The sequence below is a fragment of the Berghia stephanieae genome, chromosome 2 (assembly GCF_034508935.2).
Source record: "Berghia stephanieae isolate SIO BIC M18660-M18661 chromosome 2, UCSD_Bste_1.3, whole genome shotgun sequence".
NCBI classification, from domain to species: domain Eukaryota; kingdom Metazoa; phylum Mollusca; class Gastropoda; order Nudibranchia; family Aeolidiidae; genus Berghia; species Berghia stephanieae.
In genome coordinates, this window is record NC_088361.1 from 99,628,456 (window position 1) to 99,648,455 (window position 20,000).

A 20,000-nucleotide genomic window follows, 5' to 3' on the forward strand; every position below is an offset into this window, starting at 1 on the left:
GTGACTTTATAATTCTTTCCTCTGGCTGCAAGTGGCTCCATGCCCATATTTTACACGAGAGCGGAAGCGTTGGCATTATTCATTTTGCTCTGTTAAAATGCACATCAAATAATCTCAAACACACTTAAAGAAAAAGATTTGTAAAAAAAAAAAAAAACAAGTATATATAGCCATCCTGTTTAACTGTACATTTGGATATATCTATATGAATTTCTGAAGGTCTCTGGTTGTGTAATATGATAAAAGTCCACCATTTGTTATGCTCTTAAAAATGTTTCCCCTAATCTTTTTCTATTTCAGCACAGCAATATAGATGCTGTCTTACAAAGAGGTCAAGATATAAATGGCCTTCTCGACAAATCAGAGGACCTTAATGCTCAGTCAGATAAATTCTATATGAAAGTGAGTTGAAATCAAATGAATGGACAACTTTTGTTGTTATTGTCTTTGTTCATTTCAAGCCATAGATATTTTACAAAACATTTCTTAAATATCATTATCTTTACCACATATAGACTATGTACAGAAATGGGTCACAGAGTATTTGTCTCACAATCAAAGGGACTGGTTTCAATCCTCGGACAGGAGGAATGTTCTAAAATCCTGCCACCACTAATAGCGATTGAAACATAATAGCGATAATCAGATGTTCCTTCATAATCTGAATGACGTGGGATAATTTAAGTAAAATGCCTTCCCATAGGTTCAAATGCTCTGGAATAGAAATTTGTGCCCAATATTTGCTCAAATTCACAAAACGAAAAGATGACATGGCCATTGACGGCATGTCAACATTATCATTAAGTTTATAATAACATAATGCAAGCATTTCAATTATTAGCACTCCTCACTTGGACAAAAGCGATCTGTCAAAATTTTAATCATTTTCTATCTTTCTTTCGCTTCCCCCCCCCCCCCATCCCTTTTATTTCAGGCTAAAAAGAGAAGCCAATGCTGTGTGATTCTTTGAGAGACGTAAGATCTGGCCTTTTTGATATTGGCCAATGTGAACAGTATACTATCATTTTCTCCACAATCAGAGAGGTGATGATGCTCCTGACGATAAAACCAATGTGGACAGTTGATGCAATAATTTTCTCCACAATCAGAGAGGGATTGATGCCCAGCTGCACCTTGATTATGATTTGTATTATTTTGAAGCATTGTCACTTTGGAAACTCACATTAGAATTCTATTTTCAATATGCATCTTCTTAAGAGAAACTCCATAAAAAACCCATGTACAACATCTGGTCCAAGCATTCACATTAATTGTAAGGTTATGACCATTAGCTGCAAAAAGAAACCTGACCATCACGCTTATGAGAAGTTGGGACATTATTTAAACCATGTGAATAACAGCGGACATATTGGGGTCAACATTCAAAATTACATTAAATGAAATAAACAGGTATGTAAACCATATGACCAAAATGTCAACACATCACCTGGCTACAACCAAAATTTTATAACACCTCCTTCCCTCTTTGTCTATTAAAATACGGATCAGATAAAAAGTGATATAAGACTGATTGATAACATGGTGCTCAAACAAATAATTCATGGTGTCATATTTCTTTCAATTTTACCATATTGTATTCTTAATTCTTTTCTTAGATTTCAGAATAAGGTGCGTTAATATGATTTTTAACTGAAATCAATAACATATTACCTTGAGGACAGACATCGTAGACTCGTGCCTTTTGGCTCTCGGCTCGACATAATTCATGATATCTGTCAAAAATCGTATATCTTTCACTAATGCCCAAAAGTTGTGAAAACACAGACATCTATTACATACCTGCAAGACAAGTACATGTATATGTATAAGACACATAAGACTTTCATACAGAAGAACAAATCACAAAAAATACTTCAATGATGGAAAGCAAGATTTGCGCAAAGTCCTGACAAGGAATGGAACTATCTGTTACAAACACTCTCTTCTTCTTTGCCATGATGTAGAAACCCTCTATAAAGGATGATATATCTTTCTATGTTAGAAAAAAAGTTACATGTGATAAGGGCATTAGGCTGTATTGATGGTGACCACTATTTGATTTGTTTGGTGAAATAGGCAAGGGTCTCAGTCTCCCCATTTTGCAGCTGCCAGAGGAATTTGATTCAAGAGTCGTTTTGCCGAGTTCTCTCAACCAAAAACAATGGAAACCTCCCATAATTTCAAGAAAAGATGCACGACTTACACACATTTTGATAACTTTAAACAAATACAACACATTGATCACATTCTTCACAACAGACAGGATGCTCAACAAGAAACCATTACAACAGCTAACTTCTTATACTTTATAGAATAATCAATGGTCACAAGTATATCACTTTCTTTTTAAAGTTCGTGTATTTTTTATTTTTTTTTTGGTCTCACTGAAGGACACTTGCATTCCCTGGTTCGAGTCCTGCTCTTGGCAGCGCAAAGTTGAGTTCTTGAAAAAGACTCTTTACTCACTGCACTCAAGTGTAAAATGAGCACCTGGCCTCAACAGCAATCCCTGTTGAAAATAATTGTAACAGCGTTTACAGACATCATATCTTGTCTTACACCACATATTAAATATTGCTGTTGACTTGGGACCTCTTAAAGAGCTTTGAGCACATTTAGGGGAAATTGCACTATATATTGGATCAATTTTATAACAAAAACTATTAACAGCAGTAATAATTTGTCATAAAACATGATCAACAGTTTGTTATAAGAATAATTTAATAACTATTATAAAATGATGCAGATATATCTTTTGTATCTGTTATGATCGTAACACTCCTGACAGGCTGTTGTGATGCTCTACTATAGTTTTTAATCTTTGTGAGCAATATGTCCTCAAGTTGAAAGGATTTTATTTGAACATAAATGTATAATTCCTTTTTTTACAAGTTATATTCTTATTATTATTATCATCATCATCATCATCATCATCATCATCATCATCATCATCATCATCATCATCATCATCATCATCATTATCATCATTATTATTATTATTATTATTATTATTATTATTATTATTATTATTATTATTATCATCATAATCATCATTATTATTATTCAGAAACTTTTCTGGATGTGTAATATCTTATTTACATTGGATTGTATTGTAGAATGTATTATATTTATTTTACGCAAATAAATTGTAAAAATGTACTTTTATAAAACTGATAATACAAGCATCCTCAGTTGAATGCTACCTCATTTCCCCTACAAGTTTCAACTCCTTTCCCCTAAGTAAGAACAACCAAAACTCCCTATGCCAATCCACCTTTACCAACACCAAACTGTGATACCTATAATTGTTATTATAGTGACACTGAAAATGAACTAACTACGATAACAATTCTGTAAACCCTATTACTAGTATTTGCAAAAATGAAAAGAAAACAAAACCAAGAAAAGAAAATACTCAAAACACATGTCATACACGGGACGAAAAATTCACCAAAAGAAAAGATAAATAATATTTGTACATTTCTCTCCTTAATAACGCTGAACCAGTTTGGTAATTTACGAAATATTATAGCACCAACATCTCTTATCTCCCCTTTTCCGACAATTTTCTCATTGACCTTGAACTGAACGTCCAAAATCTTCACAATACACCAACATATCAATAATCATGACCTTGATCCGACACGCTTCAAAAAAGACTTCATTAAATCACTTTTCAACAAAGACAACTTTTTAAATGAGATATATGTTATTAACAAACAAAAAAAATTGTGACTTGTTATTCTTCAGAAAGACCTTACAGATCACTGTCAATTTTACAAATCCTACTGTTGTAAATTTTAGTCTGTTCAAAAAAAAAAGCAAAATACCTCATACTCTATGGGAAATTTGGAAAAATCGAGGGCATGCAAACAACTTTTGGTATCGGAAATATTTTACTTACCCACCTCTAATGCACATTGCTCTGATTTGATAATAATTTGCCAACTTAAAAAAAAAAATTGTGGTATTGCAACCCAAAGAAAAGTGTCATTTGTGATTTAAATAACGTTGAAATCTCTTGAAAGCAACCATTGCTATTGACTAACTTTAACTGTATGTGATCATTTGGCTCAAAACAGTCAGGGTGAACCTGATGTATACAAATTAAGTTTTAAGCGTACATCGCTTTGAAAATTTGACTTAAATTCAATTCCCTTATTGGGGAGACTTGGTTTAAATTAAAACATTTAAAACAAACATTTTCTGATTTCTTTTTCATTGAACTTTTCTGTAGACCTTATAATTTAGATTCCTTGTATGTATTTTATTTTAATATATCCTATTATCATAACAATGTGGTTTTTAACTTGTCGGTTTTATATCTAATGTGTACCATATATAATGAGTTTATGATATAAAGCGCCAGTGAGCAATTTGATTGGAACTAGAAGCTATATAAATTAATTTATTTTGTTATTTATATATTTAAAATTCAGGTTTTTTTTTCATCTGGTTCACGTTGACATAATACTCACTTGACTCGGTTGGTTACATATTTTTTTTAGATTAGCCAACTTCGTTACATCACCATTCACGTTTTGTTATTGCTAATGAATATTTAAAACTGTTATGTGAGGTTCTGATCGCACTATGATCGGAGAATAACAATGCATTTGGGAAAAGAAAAAAAAACAAAAAACAACAACTTTTAAAGTACTATGCGTTGTCACAACATCAAAATTAACAGCTTCATGAAACGATCAAAAACAGTCCCAAGTTGAACTTATTTCCTAGCATCCATAAGGCCCTGGCAAGAGACCCTTATCTTTTGCTTTTGTCTTGTTAGCCATCTACAAGGCTATGATGACAATGGATATTGGCTATGATCTATTTTATTATAATTTAACTGTCTCCTTTTTGACATATTTATTTGTGCCATATATACATTAATGCTTCTAGTTTTTATATTGTGTTATATGTTCAATCTACTGATGAAAGATTACCCTAACCTTATTTAAATTGTGACTCTTTGGCGGGGCTCCATTTAATTCCCGTTCATTATTTCAAATGTATGAGGGTTATTCCATTGCTATTTAAACCAATCAATTGTATATCTTGACTAAATGTGCCAAGTTCGATATGCCATAACTCCTTATATTGTCAATTTCGCAGAGGTTTGTAAGATGGCAATATTAATGACGCGGTTTTACTGTATTTTTAGATTGAGAATGACAAAGTTACTGTCAGATAAATGTTGAATGTCTATGTTGATGATTGTTAATAATATAATGAAATAGTAGTGTGAATGATTGTTTCTTTAATTACTAGAGACTTGAGATACTTTTAAAATTTCTTAATAATTTTAAATGCCATTAGTTTCATTATTCTAAAGTCAGGTTTTGATTATAGTAAATCTTTGGATACTGGGTGGGGTTCCTGACCTCCCATAGTGGGCAGGGGGGGGGGGGGGGGTACATACTGTGTCTTTTATCCCCTTATATCTGTTTTCCAACATGCTGTCTGTCTTTTGTCTTGGAATGAGATTACTTGGTTTTGTCCTGGCCCTGGTCAGAAGCCTATCTGGGAGGGAAACAGTCAAATGCATAGTTGTTGTTTTGGGAGATGATATTTTTTACCTTGTAAATAATCTCTGTTATGTATTATTATATTTGTTATTTTGAATGTAGAATGCAAGCATTTGAGTGTATTCCTCTTTGTTGGATTTTGTGCTTGTGTCCGGATGAGACATAGGTGATCTCAAACTAAGTACATTGGTGGTGAATTGGTGGCCTCGTGAATGACAGTTGAATAAAGGAAATTCAATATTGTTATCATTTATTTAAATATTACGAGGGAGGGTTGAAATTTTTTGCAATTTCCGTAATAACTCCCTCATTTTTAGAATTAGTTTAACAATACATCAAACGAAAGCTAGAAATATCAGCTACGGATTGCTTACTTTATTTTTTCGACAATAGTTACAATCACAACCAACACAGAGCTGCCAATGCCCCACCATTTGACACATCCTGTTGGCAAAAAAAATGATGTCCTTTTTCTCGACACCAAGATCGTACAACATCCTTCACGCCTTTGTCACTTTCATAGTAGTTTCCTTTGAAATACTCCTTCAATTAAGAGAATAAGAAGTCTGAAGGTGCTAGGTCGGGAATGTAGGGTAGTTGTGGTGGAGAAATCCATTTTCCTCATTGTGGTTGGAGTCTGTTGACTCGTGTGGGGTCGAGCATCCCAATAAACTGACATGGCGGTTTTTTGCAAAAGAAAATCTCAAAATTTTGCAAGCTAAATACAGCAATATTTGCACAAAATGTGCAAAAATTTGCGATTAATTTTCCTAAAAACCCATAATTAGTTCATGAAAGAGAAAGGTGTTTGTTTTTAAGTTTAAGGGTTTCGCAGAGCTTGCAACAAAAGTAAGGTCATATCAGCGCCAGTATATAAGAAGAAAATGGGATAGCAAAAAAAAAAAAAAATACTCTTGATTAATTATCTTTCACATACTACATGAGCTATCAAATTAAAAGAAAAAAATTTGTCTTTTTTTTTTTCTTGGCAAAATCTAGAAAATTTGCAAAAAAATTGCACACATTGCGGCCGCAATGCAAATCAGTGATATTTTCCGAATGTTTGCAGTCACAACATGGCCGCTAGCAATGCAAAAAAACAAACATAGCGCAATATCTACTAAACATGGTCAAAGTGCTTTACAATAGCAGCACTTTACATATTATAGGATGAAACATAACACATAACAGAAAGACAACTGTTATCAGTCAGGTATTCATTTTACATCTGATTGTGGTGAGAGAATGTAAATTGAGTCTGTTCCAATAGCTCTCCTTTGTGCCATCCCATGTGGGAATCGTATCAAGGACTTACAGGTCTTATGATGAGTGTGATGCCACAAGAACAAAATGATGCACACATTTAACAATTTACTGGCCCAGTACAAGGATCACTTGGCTTTTTTAACATAATTGAAGCTTTTAGTTTTTGTGAGTGTAGACGTTTCTATGTTTTTTTAATGAGTCCACAATGCCTGCAACTTTTATGTCATTTCAGCAATAGTAAAAAAAAAAAGTGATACAATAATCAAGAAATTTAGATCTGGAATATGGATATCCAGCACCAACTAATCTGAAATCATTTAAAAGTCCCACAGATAGTAAACCTCATGAAATCTAGGAAGGATCAAGTTGCAGGGTTGTACATGAAGATCAGCTTACTGACAGCTTTGAAATTAAGACTGGTGTCAAGCAGGGATGCATGCTCTCACCATTCCTGTTCATCCTTGCCATTGATTGGTTAATAGACACTTTGCGTGAACGGGGCCGATTAGTTTAGACGACGATTGGGATTGTTTGGAAGCTTTGACCCTTTTCCCACTTGTCATTATGACATCCGAAATGCTATTGTCGTCTACACCTACGCCAGAATAGAAAGAGAGGGTGGAGCCTACCATGATATAAAACTTTATGGAGCCCTCATTTCATCATAGAAGTTTTATTCACTGACAGGTGGGTGGGTATCGCTTTCCAGAACTTATGTATGCGATCCTGAATTTTTGACCAATCAACGATTGCTCTTTTGATAGCTTGCTTGTCAACATGTGTCAGCTCAGCCCCTGATTTATGTACATGCATCACAGGCAGTATATGTTGTGTAACTTCAAAGACCACGGTTGACCGAAAGCGATGAGGAAACCCTACTGAGGTGTGGAGAACGAGGTCTTGTATGTATAGTTACGTCACTATCTCAACACTCGTGAATTCTTAGTCAGGCTGGACTCACAATCAAAAAACGAAATCTGTGTTTTAAACTCTTGAATCAAACGAGGTACATTAGCGCGTCCGTCTCATTGAGATATGAAAAATGATATATAAATCAAGAACATCGACCAGAAAATAAGGAAATTATCATAAAATTATAAAATTTGAGAAAGCTATTTCCAAAATCAAATCTTTTAACTTTTACAAAAAAAAGGTATTTCTAGACCGATTTTAATGAGACAAAGACAATTTTTCTCCATTTTTCAAGCTGATTCCAACATTGAGGTTTTCAAATTTATGGCAATTAGATTATATTTGTCATTATTTTTTTTTCTAAATGCTCAATTGACCACTCAGGAAATGAATATGTAATCCTTGACGTTGATTGCATAATGTCAAAGAATATAGACAAAAATATGACCGTTTCAGTTTAGCCAGGTTTGCCTCAACTTTTGTAGGTCGACACATCAATTACTTGAGCATTTATAAAGCGCAATATCCACTAAACATGCTCAAAGCGCTTTACAAGGAGCAATAGTAACACTTAATATGTAGGACAAGATATGAGGCCTGTTAGGCGATATTACAAGTTTTTCTGACATAGAAAAGGCTCTTACTGGCCAGGTACTCATTTTACACCTGAGTATGGTGAGAGAATTTAAATAAAGATCTTTTTCCAAGAACTCAACTATGCACCATTCAGAGTGGGATTCAAATACGGGACATTTCAATCAGATGGGAGTGTCACACCACAAGACTACATAGCAGCACACTTACCCTTTGCTCAGCTTTTTATTTTATTTTTAAGGGTTTTATGGCGCTTGCAACACATGTAGGTCATATCAGCACCAGTAAAAAGGAAGAAAATGGGATAGTAAAAAGTTCTAGAATTACAATTAAATCAAAAGGAAGACAAAGAGGAATTATGTGTAGTTCAATAAAGAACAGATGAAGATTCCAAGAGCACACTATCAGTGTACTTATGAGATCACCTAAATGTCTCTTCACACAAGCACAGGTCCCCACTAAGAGTAAGAGGAACACAGTCAATTGTTTACACATCATATATATGTAAAACAAAAATAGTACAGTGCATAACGGAGAGAGATGGTTTACAAGACAAAAAATATCATCATTTGACTATTTCCCTCCCAGCCAGGGCCAGGACAAAACCAAGTAATCTCATTCCAAGATAAAGACAGAAAGCATGGAAACCCTGCCCACTATGGGAGGTCAGGACCTTTATTCGCGTGAGGCTAACCAAAAAGATTCCAACAGAAAGAGAGTTGGTACATTTCTAATACTCATTCAGATAAGTCATTCAAACACATACAAAAATATCATCTCACAGGAAAACAAAACATTAACACACACACATCACACTGCCTCCTAGCCAAAGGTCTGAAGCCAGGGTCTGGGCGAATGCAAGTACTATCAATTAAAAACTAGGGAAAAAAAGTCATGTAGAAAGAGAGAACAGATAAAGGGATTAGTTAGTTTTTAAGGGTTTTACGGCACTTGCAACAAATTAGGTCATATCAGCGCCATCTGTGGTGTTTCATTCATCCTGTTTTGTTGATAAAGGGAAACCCGAAACGTTCATTTGATGTTTTTGTAATTAAATTGAAGCTTACATTCAACTTCACGTTATTATTTATTTCAGTAAAAAGGAAGAAAATGGGATAGTAAAAAGTTCTAGAATTACAATTAAAGCACCCAAGAAAAGGTAAGACAAAGGGGAATTGGTTCAAATGAGAAACAGGTGTAGATTCCAAGAGCACACCATCAAAGTACTTAGTTTGAGATCACTAACAGTCTCATCCAGACACAAGCACAGGTCCCCACTAAGAGGAATACACTAATGTCTTACAAATCGTATATAATATAAAGAAAACATAACACAATGCATAACAGAGAGATGATTTACAAGGAAAATAATATCATCTCCCAAAACTCTAACTTTGCATTTGACTTGTTTCCCTCTCAGCCAGGGCATTCGGCCAGGACCAGGACAAAACCAAGTAATCTCATTCAAAGACAAAGAAAGAAAGCACATTGGAAAACAGATATAGGGGGATTGAAGACACAGTAAGTACCTTCCTGCCCACTATGGGAGGCCAGGAACCCCACCCAGATAAAGGGATTCAACGCTACATAAAGCGGAGAGATTTTTTTCAAAGAAAAAAAATGATAAATCAAATCATGTCAAAGTTTTTGCATGTTTATTGTAATAAGGTGGTTGTGACCACTGGCTTTCTCCACACAGCTCCAAGTGGACGAATGACTTCAACAAATCATTTTGTTGTTTCTCATCTTGTCTTCCTCTAAATTTTATTGCTATTCTAGCTTAAAATTTAAATGGATAGTAAAGACTATGAATATAATATGTACAATATCAACACACATAGATACTTGGACCTTATAAATCCCCAAAACAACAAGACGACCTGTTTAGCAGAGAGAGAGAGAGGGAAGAAAATTAAATGTCAGTTACAAATCTGTACAATGTTAAGTAATCTTTTATAACTGTAGAAGTCTTTGAAACAATTAATCACTACTACAGTAATGTGAAACTGACAGGCTCAATTGCTTTACACTCTCTCGATAAAAAAGATAGTTTATTAACACAAAATACATTCCGTAAAGTCTATTTTAGACCAAGTTACCCACTTACTAAAAATATGATTTAACAATCACAAAATTGACTAAAACCAGAAACAAAGATGTTTTTATGATTAAGCCATTCATAAAACTCTGAAAAATTATTAGACACTAAAATTCTGCTTATCAAAAGTGGTAAGAGAAAACTCATCCCTCCATTCCAACTTATTCTATACCGTCTTCCAAATGTTCTGTCACACCCAAAATAAAAGTTAGATATCACTTTTTTTCAGTGCATTTTCGTTGAAACTTGGTACGGACAAAGGGCAAACATGTCTTCCATTGACTAAATCAGCTGATGTCAAGGGGGATAGTTTTATTCAAACCGACCTGGTTATCATATGTTCAAGTTTGATCACTACACTATGCTGTGTGACCGCCAAACGCTTTAATTACATCATCAGTTCATTGACTTAATAAGGTTCCGGATTGCTATCTAGGAAATTTCTTGCCATTCTCGCTGCAATGCAACTCTAAAGTTCTTGGTGAGTGTGGCATATTCCTATTCCTCCTATCAAGCTCATCACAAAGATGTTTGATTGGACTAAGGAAAGTCTACCATGATATCATGCCATAAGAGGGAAGACAAGACATGTGGATTAATGATTTCATCACAATACCGCCTGGCCTTGATGTTACCTTCAATTATGACATTTTAGGAAATTGAGATGATCGTGTGCTACTCATAAATGGGTTTTAAATATGATATTTGACAATGGAATGATCTGTGCGAGGAGCTCTTTAGCAGATCCAGTTATAATTAAACGCTGATTTAAACATTGCACAGTTCTTCAGCAAACATAAAAATGCTTCGCAGCAGTGGAATTTGATTATCTAGAGAAATAATTTCTAAAGCACAATCACGCACAGAATTTGTTAGTTTAACCTTTAATCTTTGGAATCAATGAAATACAGGATACAATCAAGAAAATGAAAAGCTTTGATAATGTGCAAGCTTTCAGTACACACTGGTAATGTTCTAGAAAAAATCAACAAGGACTAACATCTTACTTGGAAGTTACAAGGATTTTCTTTAAATTTGCATGTGCCACCCATGAACGATGTCAAACGATCAAATTTGGCCCCTGCTCTGCATCAAGTGAATTGTTACTCACTGGTGAAGTCTGGTGCCATTAATTATGTATTTACAATTCATATGGTTAAAATATTCCATTTTGGGGGGGGGGGGGGGGGGGGGGGGTGACAGAACTTTTGGAACACAATATATATATGAGGATAAAAATTAACCCAAAAAATTAAATATGCTGTCATAGTGCTTAATATTAAAAACAATAATGGGAATTTAAGATTGTTCTGCTGCTTTGGGATTACAAGATATTGAATATAAAAAATAATTCTCATCAAAAGGAATTTGTCATCAGCTTTTGATCTGATTATCATCATCCATACAACGCAATGCACAGGTCAGTCATTCTCGTAATTCAAGACATGGAAATTGGAAAAGCTGCCATTCAATAATTGAATCATTCCAAATTATACATTCAAAACTCATTTATCCAAGAAATCATTGGTTCAAAAATGAAAACATTCTTCTCATTCTTCCTCCATCTTCATATTGAAGACAGTTTACAATTTAAAAAGAAGAAAAGACGGATTCACAACCGACAGTTATGTTGTCACAATAAAAATTGGAATATACTAATACATGTATGTAAATATAAACTATACAGGTGTGTGCAACTTGTTCCAAATCATATCTAAAAAGATGCAAGATATGTGAAACTCTTAATCCAAAATTTGAAAATATGTTATCGATATATTTCATTTTAAATACGACACCCACCAAATTACTGATAAAAATCAAAATAAAGTCAGAAAAACCTATATTTACATTTATCCTCTAAGACTAGGAATATGATATATATATATATAGCATTAAGAATGACAAAACTATATCAAAATACAAGTGCTACTATAATATTATAATTTCAGTCACCCCTATGTATTTGATTACTTATTACACAATTTAAGACAACCTGTTCATTATGAAAATGCTTACACAAGAACGGTATAACTTGATGTTTTTATATTTTCTTCTTTATTAAGCTTTTATCCATTTCAGTATATGCAACCAACAATTGACAAACTGGTTTACTATAAAGGATATCAATGAGTTCTCCCATAACAAATAATGGATAAGACAGGACAGATTAGAGAGTTTAATTTTCGCTTTGATAGGAATTCTTCTAATAGAAATTTGACTTCAGAAATTCATCTCTTCTAGAAGTCAGGAGGGAAACGAATGATAGGCACCTATAATTTAAAACAGATACGTTTATATGAATGTTACTGCCATTGCTAAAACTATCTGTACTAACATGATTAATTTGTTTACACACATATCATATTGTATACTGTTATTTTCACTAAGAAAAGATGTTTCAGAAATTGAAAGAAAAATTACTTTTAGATTTAAGTACATAAAAGTTTACAAATGTTAAGAACCTACATATAGCTCACGGTGTGCTGTACAATGGATAAAGAGAAATGCCTTTACAATTTTTATGAATACATAAATTGTTTTGAAAAAAAAAACTAAAACAAAATAAAATTCAAAATATCAAAATGTAGAATTCAGTATACCAGAGTCAAAGAAGGAGAGTTGATTCAAAAAAGAAAAAAACAAACAATCTCAACCTTTATTTTTGCCCTCTCATTTCCCTAAGACCCTATTTTGCTAAAAGACAAAAAGAAACCAAAATTAATGAGTTCTTGGTAAATCGATTAATGCTCAATTCAAAGCAACAATATTAATGATCAAATCAGAGCTGCTCCAAGTAAATTTTCTTTCTTGATAAAAAGTGTGGTTATTTCTCTGAAATTGAAATCAGGTGAGGAGAAATTCAAATAATGAAGAACACTTAAGCTAAAGACTACAAAAGTAAGCAATGTCTTTATAAAATAATATCTTTTAGTCTTAAAATTCCACAAACACTTCTCACTTGGGCCAAAACTGAATTCATATATATATATATATATTTACTCGTAAAAATTAAGAATGGCTATAGTAATATATCATAGTTCCAAGAAACAAAATAAAATGAGTCGTTGGTGCCGTATTTGTGTTGTCAGTGAGTTTCTATCTGCTCCAAGTCTAAATCGTCCAAGTCACCCATTGGAAAAACGCCAATGTTGTCTGGATCACGCTGGTTATCATGACAACTGCAGTTTCTTTCATCCTCATCATCTTCTTCATCCTCCTCCTCCTCTTCTTCATCATCATTTTCTTCATTTTCCCCTTCTTCGTCATCCTGCTTGTTTGGAGACACATCGGGTGGGGTTAAACTGATAGTCATAGCATTATCCAGATATCGTCCTGGTCTTTCAGATCTGTGCTCAACCCTACCTGCACCAGCTGCATGTTGTTGTAGCTGCCTCGACATACCAAGCTCTGAAGTGTCCAATGGAGAGCTTGCTATTGTGTTGAGGTAAAATAGATTTTGCTGACTTTGTCCTGGACTGTTGAATATATAATGACCTTGACCCTGCCATGAACGCATCTGGATTCAAAAGCCAGAGAAAAGGAAAAAATCATTATTATTCAAATCTGCTGCAATTAGGTAAATCTAAATACAGCCAAAGCCGGTATTTGGAACACTGCTTTATCGCAACAGCCTCTTAATTGGAACAATCTGTCTGTGAGAGAAATTTTCTATACAATTTCTACTGGTTAATAGGAACGATTTCAGAACTTCAGCAAACATTTTAAGAGTTTTCTTTCCAAGTCATAAAAAATATGAAATTCTTATTGAAAGGTACAGGAATGTAGTCACCCCGTGTTTTCAATTGAACAAAAAGTCGATTAATTAATAACGGCATTGTGTCAATAACCAGCTGTTCCCTTTAATATTGTAACATGTTATACTTTCACTATTTGCAAGTGTTAGTAAACAACAAATAATTAATGGGAGCACAGATGATGATGCAACTCTCTGTATCTCCTTACACCTCCCCCTTACCTGGCTATCAAAAGCTGGACTACTCCAAGGCGAAGATCGGCGATGGGGGTGTGGTGGGACATATGCAGTCTGGGTCAAGTGAAACGGAAACAAAATAAAAATTTTTTTAATTACTCAATCAATTATACATATAACCTTTGCACACCATTAAAAAAAATATTGATCTAATGAAAATGATAAAAGAAAATTTGTTGGAACTGACCAACTTTGGTGAATCAGTTCTAATCCAATTCTATGTTTATTTCTCACCTTTGCTTAAAAATTTTGTTTGAAACAAGAAGTCAACTGGAGCAGAAAAATAAGATAGAGGAGAAAACAAAAGAAAGGTGGTCTTACAAAACGACTAAGTAATAAAACATGGAATCGATTTGTTTGCAGCTAAATGATAGTAATGAGTATTCTGCATGTTTAACTGCATTCGTTTATCTTCATGGGCTTTGTGTTTTATGAGACAACCCCCCCCCCCCCCCAAAAAAAAAAAAAAAAAAAACAACCAGACAAGTTATGTCCATTTATATTCATGAAAACTTGGGGGAAAAATTATCATTTCCACCATTTTACCACTCGAAATTACGTAATTTGAGACCCTAAAACAAACCAAAATTATACCAATATTTCAAGTAAATTATACAATTAAAACAAAAAAAAACATCAAAAGGAAATTATTAGTGGTGGTGGTAATGATGATGTGGTAGTAGTTGTATTCATGTTGTTAATGGTAATGATAGGTTGTAGTGATGATGATGTAGTGGTCGTTGTAGTAGAGGTGGTGGCGGTGATGATTACGATGTAGTGGTGGTATTGATGAAGATGTTACAGTTATAGTGGTGATGTTGTGGTGGTAGTGGTGGTAGGGATGATGATTATTTGTTCATGGTCGTTCTGATGTTGCTGTGGTGCTGGTTGCAGCTGTTGTGGTAGTTATGATAAAGTCGTGGTGGAGGTCACATTAGTGTGGTACTGATTGTGTTGATATTGCGGTTGTAGTGGAGGTGGTAGTGATGATGATTCGGTGGTGGTTGTAGTGGTGGTAGTGATGATAATTCAGTGGTGGTTGTAGTAGTGATGATTATGACGTGCTGGTGCTGTTTTAGTAAGGAAGGCAGGCCTGCATCTGCCCCCTGAACAAATTGCCTGAAAATCCGTGAGAAGTTTGGGTCCGGGTCCCCCTGAAGCCAAAGCTTTTTCAATATAACATGAGCAAAGATCCCCATTTCCCGGAATATTTTCTTTGAATTTTACTAATTCAATAGGCTGTGAAACAAAATGAAAATTTTTTATTTTTTATTTTTTTTTCGGTGGAGCGAAATTGCCGGAAATGCCGGCATTGCCGGCAAATTTACAGGCCTGGGAAGGTAGTGAAGATGATGTGACCATCGTTGTAGTGATGATGATGAGGTTTTGGTTGTGGTAGTGGTGGTGTTGTCAATCCCGCAATCACTTTGATTTCTTGTGTATAGTGAAATACCAGTGCTCTGCCCCTTTATCCTCAAATCAGAAAAGGAGCAATTTATTGCAGTACAAGCAGTTGAGAATAATAGAGCTCTTTTTTATAAAAACATTACAGACTTACAGTGAAAGAAATTGGAATGCAATTTGTTTCACCTGTATTGTGTAAAAATTGTCTTCAGTGATCTTATTGCCCATCAAATTTTGACATACTCCGCCGATTTTTTTTACAGTCTTGCAAAATTCAAGGAGTTCCCAAGGAGTTTTCTCCTAAAATCAAAATCCAAGGAGTTGCCGAGGAGACTGATGGGGTAATATTAAAATCAAGGAGTTTTCTAGGAGTCCTTGAATTTAAGGAGACCTCAAGAACCCTGAATTTACTCCTCCATTCTCTACAATAAATTATTGCCCTTCTCATCCCCCTTAAAAGAAAGAAAAACAAAACAAGACAAATAAAATCCTGTAATTGCAATATCGCCTGTATACGCCATGTCTCATCCTACATGTTGAGTGTTGCAGTTTGTTATGGACCCTTTGAACATTTTTAGTTGATATTGCACAATAGAAATGCTTAATTTTGAAATTTAAAAAAAAATTACCTCAGTCATTTTGTTGAAGTTAAGAGTGGGTCTATCACAGTCACGTCGTCGCTTTTTGCCACAACGTCGATGATGAAGGACACACGGCTGAGAATGGCATCTAGGAACAACCTCCCCAACATTCCCACCTCTGTGATGAGGACAACAACCACTAGCACTGCCTCTGCCAGAACTCCCACTAACTCTACCTACATCGCCATCATTGTCACCAGATGTAGAGTTTGTGTTTGAGCTGTTATAGACACATGGCATGGAGGTTGTGGTGCTGGAGTTGGAAGGAGAAGAGCAGGAAAAAGGAGAGGACGAAGAGCAGCAGCTGGAGCAGGCTGAGATTCTATCCTCACACGAAAGACTGCGGTTCTGTAGGATATTGAGACGACCCCGCATCGGGCTGAAGTCAAACCAACCAGTGGAACTGTAGGATGCATCACTTGCAGCTGAAGCAGGTCGAGGCTGAGGAATGGGTGAGCTTGGGGGGGTCTGGAGATCAGAGGTAGTAAAATGGCCGCTGTCGAAACTGGCCGAAGATGAGGAAGATGGAGGCAGGAGTTTGTGTTTGAGTAAACCGGATGAGGAACAGCTTGAAATTCTGCTGGAAATGGAGGATGATGCAAAATTGTTGTTGCCAAAACTGTCGACATTGTTATTATTTTCATGAATTCCTGAGACAGACGTCAAAATGCTGCTGCTGCTACTGTTGTTGTTGTTATTGTCGTCATTTATAGCACTAATGGTGTGACTAAAAGTAGCTGGTGGAAAATGATGATGATGATGGTGATGAAACCCAATGTTGGTGTTAATTCTTTCTTTACCATCCTTGGCTTTACTGTTGCTGCCGCTCTTATTGGTGCCACTATAGTTATTTCCACTATTTGTGCCTACAGTAGCAGAACCTCTAAGGGGTACAACAGCGATGGGTCTCCATATCTTTGAATTAGAACTGTGTGGACAATACGATGGTTGATAATGGTGATGATGATGAGAATGATGAGACGAATGGCCATGTCCATGACCCATTCTATGACTCCCTGCACCTATACTAAATCGATTTGATGGCGAAGCAGAGCTGTCCTTCCCTGATGGAAAGAATAGTGGAGTGCTTGGTCCATCTGGAGGTACAGATAGGGAGCGACAATGTTTCTTTTTAGGGGGTGCAGATGGAGTGCCGGGAGCAGTATCACAGATCTGACAGAGATGTCTCAGTTTCTTGTGTCGACACATGGAGGGTATAATACTACGTGGGGAGGACGATGTGTGAGGGGCAGACAGACCACCACCTGTACCACCTGCCATGTCAGAGAGATGAGCATGGGCTCCATGCTGACTGGCACGGTCTGCTTCAAGTGAAAGAGTCCAAACATTTTTACCTGTAAATTAAAATGCAAGAATAAAAAAATAAAAATAAAAATCACTGTTCTTGGAATGACATAACTTGCAAAAATTTCTTTTCATTGTATATTATTTTACTTGTATTCATTTCAACGATCCCCAGTTTTACATGAGGTTTCTTTGTATACATAAGGCAGAAATGGTCTGATTTCTCTCCTGTTCTGTATGATTCATTGACAGTTCTGAGAGAATATTTTTGTTTCATCTATCATGTAGGTACAGTGCTCATTGTATAAATATGAAAATCAGAAAAGACGATTTTAGAGGTATTCAGAATAAGTTTCACACAAATAATTTATCTCCTGCTATAAACAATATATAAAAACTGGTGATATAAGGCCTAATTGTGAAAGATATTTAACAAAACAAATATAAGAGAAAAAAAGAATTACAAGACATGTTTTTGGTTCAGAAATCTTCAAGTGACAATAAAAATAATAAAAATTGTGGTATTATTTTTGTTGCTGGTTTTTGTTGTTGATTTTTTTGTTTTTGAAGCCATTATATCCATTTTTGTCAAGTACTTAAGTTCACAGTTTCCGGCAACCAAAATATTTTATAAACTATATAAGATAGATGAGAAAACAATACTTTATAAACTATATTGCACTTGAATTGCTGCTCCACAAGAAAGGTTCTGGAATGGTACACACAAACAGTGGAAATAATTATGGAAGCACTGATAAGAGCAGCAGCAACATTGAAGCAAAGGTTCCATTTTAATCAATAAGCAAGGTTGTTTCAATGATCTTACTTGCCCCTCAAATCAAATTGATATAAAGTCAAAAACAAACATCACCGGAGTTGAGTCAAATTGCTGCCATATACAATCCTGATATCAAAATGTTAAATTGAATCCTTTAAATCAAAGAAAACGAAACTGTGACGACAGGGTTTTTTTTTTTTTTTTTTTTTTTTTTTTTTTTTTTTCACAGCATAGGTTATAGGTTTAGTACTGAATTGAGTTAAAATTACCCACTTCACAATCATCATTCTAGGATGCCAATATGATCTCTTATTTATTATCTTATGGAGGTGTAAAATATGTTCTATGTTTCAAGTTATCAATATAAAAATGTAATCCAGCATTTGATCTTTTAATTGCTGTTTAGTACATGAATTGCTCAAAGCAAATATAATGAAAAAAACAACAAATTTTTCTTTATTCATCTCTATGGGATAAATTACTTGTAGGGTGTAAATCAAGGAAAGGCTGAAATTTCACAAGCAACAATCACAGTTCAGCAAAATATGTGAGCTAGAGTGAGATTGACTTGCTCAAGGCCACACAGCGAGGACAGAGGAAGTCAACCCAGTACCATCACATCAGCTCAGGGCATGAAGTGAAGCCCATTCCCTTAGGTCATATTGCTCTAACAGTTCTTATAAAGTCTTGGCGGTCAAATTTTGTTGCAATAACAGTTATTTACCAGAGCTCTCTATGTACTTAATCATAAATAATTAAATATTACTGGACAAAACAGAGCTCAATTTTTAAAAAAAATCTTGGACAAATGCATTCATTTCGTTTTTCTTACCCTTGACTGACAAAGCTGTAGTCGATTGTACAGGGTGATCAGATATCAGAAAAGTGTCTTGGTTGACCTGTAAGAGTAAGAGATAGGAGAACTATTATAGGAACATTAATAAATGCATTAATACATTATCTAAATATATAGCAAGTCTGCAATGTGCAACAAACTAATAATAATAAATATTCTCATTAATTTACATTGGTGCAGATACTAAAGCTTTTCTTTGCTAAATGTACTTCAAAATGCTTAATTTATTTCCAAGCAGGACACATCTTTGTTACCTAACAGTTCACATATAAGTGACCCCTTATCCCCCGCGTGACCCCACCCAGCGTGGGATAGACTTTGCCTATCCCCCCCCCCCCCCCCCCCCCCCCAATCATGTCTCTTGACTTAAGAACCAGGAAAAATCCCAGCATTCTCTCAAAAGTTTGGTGTTTTTAATGTTTGTATGACACTTATGGTGATATCAGACAAAAAATAAAGAAAGAAAAAAAAGAAAAGACAAGTCAAATCTTGTTTTTTTTCTATGTTTATAAGCATCCAAGAAACAGGCACTTGACTTGTTGAAACAGAGAGAAAATCTAGATTCCACGAGCTTATCTTATCTTCTCATAAATTCCTAATAAAACACTGACAAAAATGTGAAAATGG

At 34.8% G+C, this 20,000-nt stretch overlaps 2 protein-coding genes across 3 annotated transcripts in view; one reads left to right on the top strand and one right to left on the bottom strand.

The window, feature by feature from the left end:
- LOC144966026 (synaptobrevin homolog YKT6-like) overlaps positions 1 to 2,175 on the top strand; it is a 9,925-nt gene extending 7,750 nt beyond the window's left edge. The window contains exons 8-9 of the mRNA XM_078902015.1: positions 301 to 402; positions 935 to 2,175. Of these exons, the coding sequence (XP_078758141.1) occupies positions 301 to 402; positions 935 to 970 (138 nt within the window). The 3' untranslated portion in view covers positions 971 to 2,175. The remainder of the gene's footprint in view (positions 1 to 300; positions 403 to 934) is intronic.
- A 7,763-nt stretch (positions 2,176 to 9,938) lies between these two features.
- Positions 9,939 to 20,000, bottom strand: part of LOC144966027 (uncharacterized) — a 92,315-nt gene continuing 82,253 nt past the window's right edge. For both annotated transcript variants that reach the window (XM_078902016.1, XM_078902017.1), the window contains exons 4-7: positions 19,350 to 19,416; positions 16,423 to 17,789; positions 14,375 to 14,443; positions 9,939 to 13,915 (exon numbers count right to left, since the gene is read on the bottom strand). In XM_078902016.1, coding sequence (XP_078758142.1) covers positions 13,484 to 13,915; positions 14,375 to 14,443; positions 16,423 to 17,789; positions 19,350 to 19,416 — 1,935 coding nt within the window. In that variant the 3' untranslated portion in view covers positions 9,939 to 13,483. The remainder of the gene's footprint in view (positions 13,916 to 14,374; positions 14,444 to 16,422; positions 17,790 to 19,349; positions 19,417 to 20,000) is intronic.